Genomic DNA, 13042 nt, shown 5'->3' with positions numbered 1-13042 from the left:
CTCGGTCTTCGAAATGTGGGCTTTCTATATTTTAATGCGTGAGAATTCATTGGCGAGTACCCCTGCAAGATATGTCCGCCTCGTGATGCCGTCTATCTGCATTATAAATGCATAATTCGTCAGTTTAGCGCATTTAATCATTATAATAGTGTAATAGCAGATTGGTAGCGATCTGTAGACGTGCATAAGCTAGCTAAATAAGTAAGCAAAAGCGAAGCAGCAGCCTAGCCAAAGAATGCTTACTCATCAGTATAGACAATTCTCAGAATTCCTGTAGCATTTTCGTTTCTCCTGCGATTCCTTTGCCACTGCAACTTCTCGGTTGCTGCTGCTTCAAAAAAGAAAGCCTCCAAGAAAAAACGCTAAGATATTGTATGACGGCTTTTTCCCAATCTGTGACATGAAAACAAATTAAAACAAAACAGCAAAAGTTCTGAATCAGGAAGGTTACTCGTATAGTTGAGGAATATCGCAGTGCACTTGTTTCAGGGAAGTCATGAAACAAGAAAAGGTCACGTTACAGTGGAAACCGTAAGGAAAACGGCACGCGATGATGAGACTGTTTTGGAGAAAGGTAAAGACAGAGGAAAGGCAGGGAGGTTAACCGAAAATAAAACGTCCTGTTCTAATATCATGTTGCGCTAACAGTGACACACCAGAGCCTTCGAAAATATTACTTCCAGTTCTGACTTGGTACGCTGTGTTTGTTCTGCTCTCTCGCAGACGTGGAGGCGGAGTTGACGCTGGACGTGAACCGCAAGGCGGATAGCCGTCCCGTGCGGGGATTCATGTTCCGCGACCAAGACCGCGTCGACAAGTACAGCTCTCTGGTGCAGGCGAGGAAAGGACACACGACATGCGAAAGCAGGCTCGTCTATCTAGACGTAAGTTTTGCTTCCCGTCTACAAGTATTCCAGGGCACGCACGGTATGAAGGTGAACACGAGAGGCTGAAAAAGTGAGAGTGAAAAAAACTGAACAATCTGCGGAATCCGTTATTGGTACCAACTCGTCAGCAAGCGGAATTAACCGACACCACCTAGACTAGTTCGTGTAGGCGGCGTTGGCTCAACTAATTCAGCGCGAGAAAATACAGCGCTGACAAAGACAAGCTGATTGGTCGGAATGTTATCGCATGTGACTCAGTTCGCTTCGACGCTGAAGTTTTTAAATATATACCTATGTGCCACACATATATACGCGGTAAGGTTCAGCGGCACAGCCGCTGAACGTTACCGTGGCACAATCAACAGCGCGATAAAACGAAAGGAGCTCTAAAAATTTGCTGAGTGTATTAAAGGCAACCTGTAGCCACCCGATAAGCAGTGGCTTTAGAAAGTTGGCCCGTTTATCATCGCAGATAGGCATCAACATTCACTGAAGCGAACAAGCTCGGCTCAATTATATGACTGCTGCCACCGTTATCACTACCTACTACTATACTTGAATAAAATCGAAAAATTGTATCATCAGGAGGGATAAGCAGGCACATAATGAAGGCGAAATTTACACGCAACCGCCGAGCATTCGTTCAATTCCATTTCCGTGGTTACACAGGAGACCTTCGTCGATCCGCTCATACCGTTCGCCGTGCGGATGGAGTACCGGCTGCGTGACACCGGTGACCAGCGCTGGTGCCCCACTTGCCCAGTTCCCGACAGGGGGTTTCCGCTTGCCGTCACAAAAGCGGTGAGTCGTTCGTCCTTTCATTCTATTACCTAGCAAGATGACACACACCAAACCAACATAGAGACGAAATACATTGAATTGTATTTCCTATTGAACACGCGCTGCCGTCGTGTCTGTGTATGCAGATTCCGTATCAGCATGGCTGTGGGTCGGATGAAGTTTGTCGGGCGGACTTGAAGCTGGACCTCAATATCATCGGCTACGAGTAAGTATACCGTGAAATCAGAAAAGCTGGGGAAACTATGCGCCGAGGGAGGCGATTCGGTGCGCAGTGATAATAACCAGGGGCTAATACTCGTTCAGTGTAATTGTGATTTTCATTTTACCGGCGACAGCGTTTTGTAGGTGTTCTAAGAAATACAATATTTTGGCGGAGCTCACTTTTTTTCTTTTTTGGTGCCTACCTATATCATGATAGTTCAACAGCCTTTCGTTACCTCGAATCTCATCTCTCTCTCTCTCTCTCTCTCTCTCTCTCTCTCTCTCTCTCTCTCTCTCTCTCTCTCTCTCTCTCTCTCTATCTATCTATCTATCTATCTCTCTCGTAATTTTGTCAAAATTTCCTCACGTTTCTTGACACTCATCGGTGTAATTCATGACGTTCTTTGTCAATGAAGAACAATCGTGTAGGGACCGGATCTATATGTCCGGCATATTACGCTTTCAGCAGTTTCATAGGAAAGTGTGTTCTGTATACACTTGGGTAAATAAAATGGTCGTGTCGTATCGTGTTAGGCAGTGCGGGACTGGCCAGAGAACGGTTCTATAAATGCCTGCACGTTTCCGTTACCACCTCGACTGCCCAGTGGATCCCCGCTAATGGTCGGCGAGCGTCGGGATCTCTCGGTGTCACTTTTTCTCGAAAACGCCGGCGCCACGGACCCTGCGTATCTGGCTCGCGTGCTGGTCACTCTACCGGACCGCGTGCGAGTGGTCAACAAGGACCGCTGCAGTGTCCAGCAGGACCCGGCCCACCGGAGGTCGCTCATCGTCTGCGATGCTGGGAACCCGCTCCGACCTTCGAGAAACGTGCGTATTCCAGACAAGCTGGAAAGCTGGCCCTGCCGCGTTGCCCGGAATCACGCTTTATACAACGCATTTTCCTCGTTGCCCGGAATCGGCGCGTCTCTAATTACTCTGCGCGATAACCGCGGCGCTGTCCCGGTCAAAGTGTGTTCGACGTGGTTAGTGGCGCAAGCAGATGCCACATGGCATAACTTTATGCAAAAGTTTTAAGAGGAAATTTTATGCGCTATGACACACCAATTTGCCATAAAAACAGCATGGTTACCCCGCGGTGACGTATGAAATGAACACGCCGACGCCAGGTGGCGCCCCGCCTACCTTCGTGAAATTACAACTAGTGTTGTCACTATTTACACCCGATAGAGTCACCTTCTGTCATTTTTTTTAATGCGTAAGCATTTCTATGCCTGCCCAACGAGAAATTTGTCCGCCCGTCACCTAAGACGAATGCAATGGTTCATACCCCCCGTAAACAGTGACTCATACCTACGTAAGGCAGAGGCTACAGGCGGTCAGAAAAGTAAAGCGAATGGTGCATACATTCATTGAAATAATCTATACAACAGACAGAACAGTTTACGTTTCAATAAAGTATACAAGATCAAAACAAGCATCCGAACCATTAACAAAGCATTGCATACCCCCCTCAGCAATTGTAGTGGTGGTTTTGCAGCAGCTTCGCTGGACATCTAGATTGATAAGGGCTGATAAGAGTCATTACGATAAGAGATAAGAGGCATTACGGAATCAGGGTGTAGACGATCCGTATGTAAAAATACTGAAAGGTATCTATAGCGGCTCCACAGCCACCGTAGTCCTCCATAAAGAAAGCAGCAAAATCCCAATAAAGGAGGACGTCAGGCAGGGAGATACGATATCTCCAATGCTATTCACAGCGTGTTTAGAGGAGGTATTCAGAGACCTGGATTGGGAAGAATTGGAGATAAGAGTTAATGAAGAATACCTGGGTAACTTGCGATTCGCTGATGATATTGCCTTGCTTAGCAACTCAGGGCACCAATTGCAACGCATGCTCACTGACCTGGAGAGGCAAAACAGAATGGTGGGTCTAAAAATTAATCTACGGAAAACTAAAGTAATGCTTAACAGTCTCGGAAGATAACAGCAGTTTCCGATATGTAGCGAGGCACTGGAAGTGGTAAGGGAATACATCTACTTAGGGCAGGTAGTGACGACGGATCCGGATCATGAGACGGAAATAATCGGAAGAATAAGAATGGGCTGGGGTGCGTTTGACAGGCATTCTCAGATCATGAACAGCGGGTTGTCATTATCCCTCAAGAGAAAAGTGTATAACAGCTGTGTCTTACCAGTACTCATGTACGGGGCAGAAACCTGGAGGCTTACGAGAAGGGTTCTACTTAAATTGAGAACGACGCAATGAGCTATGGAAAGAAGAATGATAGGTGTAACGTTAAGGGATAAGAAAAGAGCAGATTGGGTGAGGGAACAAACGCGAATTAATGACGTCTTAGTTGAAATCAAGAAAAAGAAATGGGGGCACGGGCAGGACATGTAATGAGGAGGGAAGATAACCGATGGCCATTAAGGGTTACGGACTGGATTCCAAGGGAAGGGAAGCGTAGCAGGGGAGGGCAGAAAGTTAGGTGGGCGGATGAGATTAAGAAGTTTGCAGGGACAACATGGCCACAATTAGTACATGACCGGGGTAGTTGGTGAAGTATGGGAGAGGCCTTTGCCCTGCAGTGGGCGTAACCAGGCTGACGATGATGATGACTTTCTACGAGCCCATTTTAAAGGTATGATGAAACTGAGCCGCAAGGACGGCTATATATTGGCGCAATCGTTAGGCAAGATCGTCATGTGGCAGTGCGTACTACAGCTATGCTCTTTCTACTTGCTGCATGCGTTACTGCAGGCTTTCTTCTTGCTGAAACTTGATATGAGTCAAGTTGAGGACACCTTCAACCTAACCGCCGAAGCTACGACGACCAGTGAGGAAGCAACACCGAACGACAACAAGGTCGTGATCACACTGCCCTTCGTACACCAGGCAGACATCTCCATGCTGGGGTGAGTCGGCCAGTGAGCTACGCACGTGAAGTGCAAACTGGCTACTATAGCCAGTTTGATAAAGCTTGGCTAAAGTAGACCCAGCTAGGGCTAAATGGAACTGATGCAGTGTAGACGCCTTTAGGGCGTCTTGCATTTGTGTCTGCAAGACGTATGTTTCAAGCTAATGAAAGGACGTTCAGTTAGAAATGCCGCCTTTGTCAACGCTTTTGAAGGCACTGCCCCCGCGACCTATTTTGTTCTCGAGTCGCATGCTAGCACGCCTGTGAAAGTTTCGCTGTGCTAAAGCCGGCGAGTGCTTGCAGTAGGCCCATTTATTGGATATTCTGAGGCTATCACTCGACCATAATGCCTACCACAATGTGCGGCGTTATTACATGCAATGCGTAACAAAGGCTCTATTTAGAAAAACAACTGGAACACCAATATATTTCGTCGTGAGCTTGGGCATGGATACTTGTACATAAAAATTGGTGCTCTCTCACGATTCCTATACTAAGTGTACGCGCACTGAACATTAACCGGATTTATTCCCCAGTTCCGTCATAGGGCCTAGATAATCAAAATGTTAATTAGCCGTTTGCTTGAATTGCTATTGGGGTACATGTATCACAATTTTTTTTTATTTCCGCACACATGATATTATGTTGCCAAGAAAATTACCTCTTTATTGCATTGCTTTAATAATTGCATAATGTCCTCGCTGGAAACCTTTGTACATGTGCAAGCTTGCATAGAAATGTAGGGTATAAATTTTATCTTGCTTGCTTTCTTCGTCCTTGTAAACTAAGAATTTTTATTTCGTCTAATGCACTCACTGTTAACTGTACCACCATGCAAGCATGCTTTCAGATCCAACCGCTCCAACTACTAAAGCAAATTTTCGCCGTGCTTACGCAGGAAAGCCAAGCCCGAAGTAGTCACTTTCAATGCACAAACAAAGGCTATTCAACTGGAACATGGTTTTGTCGTAAGTATCCTTTTTATCGGTGTCCTTGGCACCTTTGTTACTCTGCATAGCGCTTGCGCTTACTAATAGTTTTTACTATTCTGGCTCGACATGGAAAACACAAAAACGTTCTGATTTGGACACCGCTGAGATGTTCTGAATAAAATTTCTGTCATTTATAAGAGATTTAAAATCCGCATGGCGACTTTCGATTTTTGCCAAAAATAAAAAAATTTCTCGATGTGATACGTCGGGTTACCGGCTGTATCAGTCCGCAATAACGGTATATATTAAATATAATAATGTTTATATTGCAGAGCGTCTAACGCGGTCTAACACTGACCGAAGGGGCATACAATTCGCTCTCAAATTTACCAATATATTGTAAATTGGAAATGTCCAAAAATTTGTTAGCAAAGTAACCATCTTACGTAAACTGTAAACTAATGCATCTCATTTGTCCACTTAAGAGTACATGCAGTTGACAAGGTTGTGATATCTGCTTTTGATGCGGAAGTACGAAGTTTAGGCGTAGTTAAATTTTTTCAGACATGTATTCAGCCTGGGATTTTTTTGTAACATTTAGAGTATGCTACAAACTGCCCCCTTTCTTTTTAAATCTGCCGCCAACTGTCACTTGCATTTGTACTACCTCTTATAGCGGCCCTGCACCACTTTTTGTCGAAGCGGAGAAAGGCAGCTGAAGTGAAAACAGGCTATTTCAGAAATACCTTGCCGCAAAAAGTACTACGATGCGTTCAGCAGAAGCGAAGTTATTGGCAATCGAACACAGCCTCAGCTGTGATTCCGTTCCTTCTTCAATGCCTTGCACTGTGAAGTGGCGCGTGCTCCCAGCGCTCCGCCTTCTAAATGTCACCGTGGCGCGCAGTTCAGATTTTATTTTGGACGTTAATGTAGAAGCCATGACTTCCACCTTTTGTGCCTACGACGCGCTAAACATAAGCCAAATGCGGTTGTCCTCAGCGGGCCGCAGTGCGCTTAGCCAGTGGACTCGTGGCAGCACCCCGCCACGGCCGCGGTATCCACGCCATGTAGCCGACCGCAGCTTGATGTCGGCTATCGGCCAATAATAAGTATCATCATCAGCCTGGTTACGCCCACTGCAGCGCAAAGGCCTCTCCCATGCTCCCATGCCATGTTGTCCCTGCAAACTTCTTAATCTCATCCGCCCAACTAACTTCCCGCCGTCCCCTGCTACGCTTCCCTTCCCTCATTACATGTCCTGCCCATGCCCATATATGAATACCTCCTATATGAATACAACAATCGGCCAATAGCAGCTGTCTAAGGGAATGACGAAATAAAGCGTCCAGTAGAGTGAGGACAGGGGCTTCTATTGAACGGTGAGAACGGTGACTTTGCGATCCGCTTGCGAGCTCCGCGCACCGCGCACGACAGCAAAACTTGGCCGACATGTTCACAGCAGCGTATGCTGCCCGCAGACTATGTTATTTCACCAAGCTCGAGGGATGGTTAAGGTCCCTTTTAAATTCAACTGTTTTTATTCAGGTCGACTCGGTAGTGGCATATTTTTCGCCCCCTCTTAGCTGACTTGCACATATTTTGTTGTATATTCTATTGGGCAGGCCACGAACCACATTAGGCTATCTGTCCAAATAATTTTGTATGCACTTTTGTGTCCTTGATAATAAGGTTCCATTTATTAACTTACTTACCTTACTTACTTTACCTTACCTTACTTTACTTACTTACATTACTGTACTTACTGACGCTACTTTCTCTTACCTTACTTACTTACCTTACCTCATTTTACTTACTTTAGCTTACCTTTGTTTACCTGACTTACTTACTTATTATTGATAATGACAGCACTTCTGTATTTCACACAAAGAAGAAATAACACAGAGTTGACCCATTCATGTCTCCTTTTCTTTCTCTTCCAGCTCGCCAAGCTGTACGCAAGTCCAATACAGCAAGTTCAGCTATCTGTCCGTGTGCCCTACGTTTTCAGCGAATTGGAGAAACCCATCGCCTTCGTCAAGCAAATTAGGGTATTTACGGCTACCACATACTTAAAAGAAGAGTATATCGCCATCTGCCTTAAAGTGTCGCATATAATACTAAACTTAGCTTATAACATACAATTTCGGAGCTGTTAAATAGGCAAAGAATATTGTTATCCACACCTAATAAGACTATATTGAACACTTTATTTTTGCTGATTTAAGAGAAACGAGAAACATTTATAAAATCTTTTGCGAACCTTAGTACCTGAATGTAATACAAGAAGCAAATTTAACGTGCTAAAATTCGGAAGCCTTCGTAATATATACGGTATTCTACGGCATATTCTGTTAAGCGCCGATCTATTCATGTGATCATTCCTTCACACAAAAAGAGAAAAGCCACAGGTAACTATAGTTGCCACATCCTTAAGTGTTACTTTCCTTTTTAATGCAATTCATCAGTTTAACTTTAGCTCCATCGATGTCGGTTGTTTGGTTGTTTCAGTGAGCTTACTCAGGATTCATATATATATATATATATATATATATATATATATATATATATATATATATATATATATATATATATATATATATATATATATATGCCAGAAGGTCTAACGAGCCTGAATGTTTTTGAAAGATGCTGCCCTTGATAAGTGGCCAGCATGCCTGACAGTTCATTGAGATGAAAATGCTTCACTTCGACTGCACTCTTAAACAAATGTACACCCTTTGAGGTGTATATTTGCCACACAGCAATAATCTTCATCTGTCTTGCTGCGTTTTTTTTTTTCTTGAAAACGCTGTGCTCGCTACTATCCTGTCGAGAATGCTATGTCATGCTGATAATGCACTTGCCGTTCGTGACTTGGAAGTACCAGGTTCGCAGCGTTAAAGAAAGGAAATGCGGGCGCAAGACTGAAGACGATTATCGCTGCGTGACAAATATACACCCCAAAGAGTTCAACTCTTTTTAGGGTGCAGTTTGCACTCTTAGACAACTTTACACCCTTTCCATCTTTCACTTCGGCAAAACGCTTAGCAAAAAGCTAATAGGTGTCACAGCCAGTGGGCCCCCTCTCCTACACTCTCAATGGCAAAGCCAAGAGTTGATATTCTACCCTGACCAGGCGATTCTCCGTCAACGTTTGCAATCGTGTGAGACAATATACTGAATTCAAGCGACGACAGGAAGCGCTGCTTAGATGTACTGATTAAAGCCCTTTAAACTTCATAAAGTAGTGCCATGCTTTGAAGAATGCCGCCTCCTCCTCGCGCGCTCTGGTCGAGGTCGCCGCCGCGTCGCTATTGGCCCAATAGCATCACGTGGGCCTTCGCGCCTTGCTTCAGCGCCATTTTTGCTCGAAAAGCGTCTACGGAGTGGCGAGGAGCGAGCGCATGTTAGCGCCTTTGCTACGCTCGAGCAGTGTATGTGGCGCCACCGTCGAGGAGGGAGCGTGAAAGAGAGGAGAAACGAGGAGGAGTGAAGGCGGAAGAGGAGAGTGTCGCTACTTTACGAAGTTTAAGGGGCTTTAATACTGATTACGGTGTGTGTGTGTGTGTGTGTGTGTGTGTGTGTGTGTGTGTGTGTGTGTGTGTGTGTGTGTGTGTGTGTGTGTGTGTGTGTGTGTGTGTGTGTGATTGATTGATTGATTGATTGATTGATTGATTGATTGATTGATTGATTGATAGCGCTGGTCCCATTCTTCTTGTGCTGTGCAGGTGTTGCAGGGTGACCTGTTCGTGCCCGGCACTTGCCGCAACATGGAGGGAGTGGTCAAGAGCATCGAGGGCGACCAGGCCGGACGAAAGAGCGACGACGATTCGCGGCCCGACGTGCTCGCCACGCGGAACGGCAGCCTGGGCGGCCGCGTCCAGCGGTCGGTGCCTGAACCCGAGTCACCGCACTCCGAAAAACTCACCGCTCTGCTCTACCAGAACGTGCCGCCTCTGGTAAGAAACGTCGAGTTTAGCTGGCGGAATGTCGCTGAAGTCAACGTTTCAACAAGTCTATATGTTGACTTTAGCGACATTCCTTGTTGAACTACTGCTCGTCACTTCATGCCTGCAGTTTCCTGTGAACTTATTTCTTCTTTTGGTATCATTAAAGGAGGTTTCTGACATGACGTCACGGAAATAAGCAAACGTAAATGCATGGCTGGCGCATTCATACCTTCTTTTTTAGATTAGTTTGACAGTGATGTATTGGCCACTGCGGTCTTAGCGTACCACTGACTACAGACAACCTCACCATTTCAAACTTCACTCAAAGGTGGTTTTCTTCTTTGCAGCGATAAATAAACAAATTCAAAGAACTGGCTTTTGCTGGAATTTTTAAATGAGATAGTGTTTCTGCTTCAGTAATTCCACCGTGTTTTATACAGATAAGAAATTATGGATAGAAAAGATTACCAGCAGAGGAAATTAAGATTGATCCACATTGTCTAAAATAAGTTACAGGTACATAAAATGCCTCTTTAAGTAATTACATGAAAAGTTAATCAGCAGAATACTGTTAACTAACATTGATTCTGACGATTATCGCTTAAATTTCGAACTCCGCCACTGCTAGAAGCACAGTCTCTAAATATCAACATTTCTTTTTTTTTCTCGCATTCCGTATTTTTATTGAACTGAGACAGTCGTCCGGGAGGAAAACGCGCTGCACATGTATCGAACATCCTTTGGGTAACATGATCGAGCTTTCTCTCCTTGCAGAACTGCAAGACTTCACTCTGTCACGAAATCAGATGCAACTTCGGGCCGTTTCTCACCAGACAGAAGATTGCCCAGATAATACTGTCTGTTGTCGTCAACATGGAAGAGTTCACGAGACAAGCTGTGAGTATAAGCTTAGGTCTCGTGTTTTTCGTTCAGTCGGCTGATATACCATGGCTTGCTATCACTTTTCAAGCGAAGCATCTATTATTGGTTCACAGGTGGCGTTGTTGTAGTCACGCAAAAACCCAGTTGCTCCTAGAGCAGAGCAGGTGTGGGAAAGGGCGTTTTGATTAGTTGACAGCCGCGCCGGCGCCGGAGTGTGAGTCATTAGTAAGGATTCCAGCTGCATAGGCGCGCGCTCACGCCACGCGCGCAACCACTCAGAGCCGTTTCCCTTCAACCGAGTAGGGAAAGGGCAGGACAGGGTGTCGCGCGCGCTGTGCCGGCTTCGTTTCCGTTCAGTTCAGTCTCGGAAAACGGCTGGGACGGCCACGCATTCTGCGTTCCCCCTAGGAACGGGCAGCGCTGGGCGAGCGGCAGCGAGAACTCGCCCGTGAAAGGGCTCGCCGTCGGCGCGCCGATCCAGCCGTCACGTGCGCAGATACGGTCACGGCACGGTCACGTGCGCAGGTACCGAAACTATGCAATTTTCTACCGTGTTCCAGCGCGTGATCAGGCTCTGCGATCCGCTTATTCTGTCTCAGTATTCGTGTAGCACTGACTTATACCACTAGTCATGTTTCCTTGTGCACAGTGCGCAAACTCGTGCGCTGCGTGGACGAGGCAAGAGCTCGTGCGCGGCGTGGTCAGCGGAAATGCGTAGCGCAGGAAAAAAAAATCGAGGAGAAAAAAGAATGAAGGCGAGGCCTGTGACATATGCGTCACGCGATCCTCGAGGTCCGGTATGGGAGAACGCAGGGAAGGAATTGCGCTTGTGGAGGCTAGACGGGGTGAGGGGAGAGAGCGTCTTGCTTGGCAGTGGAGCCCGCCTGCTGAAATTATGGGTTCGCGGCACTGAAATATTTATATCTCGGCTATTAATGGGGGGGGGGGGGGGGAGCCGATTTGAAAAATTTTTGTGGCAGAACGCTGAGGACATGTAACAACTTCCAGCGTATAACCAAAATTTGCTATGGGGCCTAGTGAGGGGCCTTTTAAAGAAATCCGGGTGGTCCAAATTTCCGGAGTCCCCCACTACGGCGTGCCTCATATTCATCTTGTGGTTTTAGCACGTAAAAGCCCATAATTTTTTTACCTACATTCTCGGTTTAATACACTTCAGGATACTCGCGGTGAAATACAAACATCACTTGATACCCATAGACACATATCGCATTCACTGAACGTTTATGCAGGGAGTAGTACGTAACTTGAGCCGATGTTTCCAACAATACTCTCACGATCTGTGTGGGCCATAGGAATGGTGTTGTTCGCGGTCACCGTGGGTGGTTCAACGCATTTTTTATATTTTTATAATTCCTTGGTATTACAGACCGTTGCTGCAAGCAAATTTAGACTGCCCCACCAAGCTACCGTTCTAGTCTTTTTTTTTTTCGTATTGGAAAGCGGATACGATGTTTAACACGCAAAGGTTGGCCTCCTTTATAGCATCATTTCGGCTATCCTCTTTCCCTGTCCATTATTCCCATACCCCTTCCTCCCTACGCTAGCCGCTGCTGAGGCGTTAGCAGCCTCAGTTTCTAATTTTCTAGTAAACAAACGATCAATCATTATTACTAATTCGTTCCAAGCGATCTCCATGCTCTGAAATACCAGGCAATCAGAACAAAGCAAAAGGACAATCACTATATTGGCAGCACGCGATACCACTCAACATGATCACCACTAACCTCATATAATGATTAATTTTGTCTCATGGACAATGGCAAACTGAAAGATTCATTTATTCACTCATTCGATCGGCCGGTTGGTCAGTCGGTCAATGCTACACAGAAGCGCACTGAACGAGAAAGCAACCGGGTCATAATTTTAACAACGGTGAAATTATAATATCGCAACTCCTGTACTTTGGGAAATTAAGCATTGTGGAGAAACCAGGTGAAACTTTCTTTGTTTTATTTTTTTCAACTGAGTCTATTCCAACTCTCACGTCACGCTAAAATACCGACTGTACGGACTTCAATGACCATCAGCGTAATCGACGTCCTCTCGATACGGTAGGGCTGCTGGGTCAGACCAGGAATCGGTATGGTTCATTTGCAGTACGTCTGAGGGCACTGTTGTTCTGCAGGACCCAAAGTATTTAAATCTTTAAATACACCATAAATATTAAAGGAATTGACTTGAGGACATGTACCAGCGCCCGATTTCGAAAGGAATACTCACGGCGTCATCATCATCATCATAACTCTCTTTGACAGCATGAGACGGTGGCCGCGGGATTCATGCGCTTCGCCCATGTTACATGCATTTGACTTTACCACTGGGCGTCTAGGCAAATGAGAAAATACAACTTTAAACTTCGCACGATGTCTTATACATGCTGGCGTTCTTACACACTTCAGATGCAAACTGGCCAAGCACAACAGTGGCAACAGGTCGGATGATCGTTTGGCTGGCACAGCATGTGTCAGCATGCCATTTGTTTCGTT

The 13042-nt window shown here is 45.7% G+C and overlaps 1 protein-coding gene across 2 annotated transcripts in view; it reads left to right on the top strand.

The window, feature by feature from the left end:
- Nucleotides 1-13042, top strand: part of LOC142571681 (integrin alpha-9-like) — a 61661-nt gene that overhangs the window by 40705 nt on the left and 7914 nt on the right. For both annotated transcript variants that reach the window (XM_075680212.1, XM_075680213.1), the window contains exons 16-24: nucleotides 724-884; nucleotides 1557-1688; nucleotides 1814-1893; nucleotides 2495-2717; nucleotides 4615-4769; nucleotides 5670-5739; nucleotides 7644-7751; nucleotides 9432-9662; nucleotides 10428-10550. In XM_075680212.1, the coding sequence (XP_075536327.1) occupies nucleotides 724-884; nucleotides 1557-1688; nucleotides 1814-1893; nucleotides 2495-2717; nucleotides 4615-4769; nucleotides 5670-5739; nucleotides 7644-7751; nucleotides 9432-9662; nucleotides 10428-10550 (1283 nt within the window). The remainder of the gene's footprint in view (nucleotides 1-723; nucleotides 885-1556; nucleotides 1689-1813; nucleotides 1894-2494; nucleotides 2718-4614; nucleotides 4770-5669; nucleotides 5740-7643; nucleotides 7752-9431; nucleotides 9663-10427; nucleotides 10551-13042) is intronic.

This window comes from Dermacentor variabilis, chromosome 2, assembly GCF_050947875.1.
Source record: "Dermacentor variabilis isolate Ectoservices chromosome 2, ASM5094787v1, whole genome shotgun sequence".
In the NCBI taxonomy this organism is placed as follows: domain Eukaryota; kingdom Metazoa; phylum Arthropoda; class Arachnida; order Ixodida; family Ixodidae; genus Dermacentor; species Dermacentor variabilis.
Note: the sequence above shows the minus strand (reverse complement) of the source record. Positions and strands in the feature narration are given on the sequence as shown.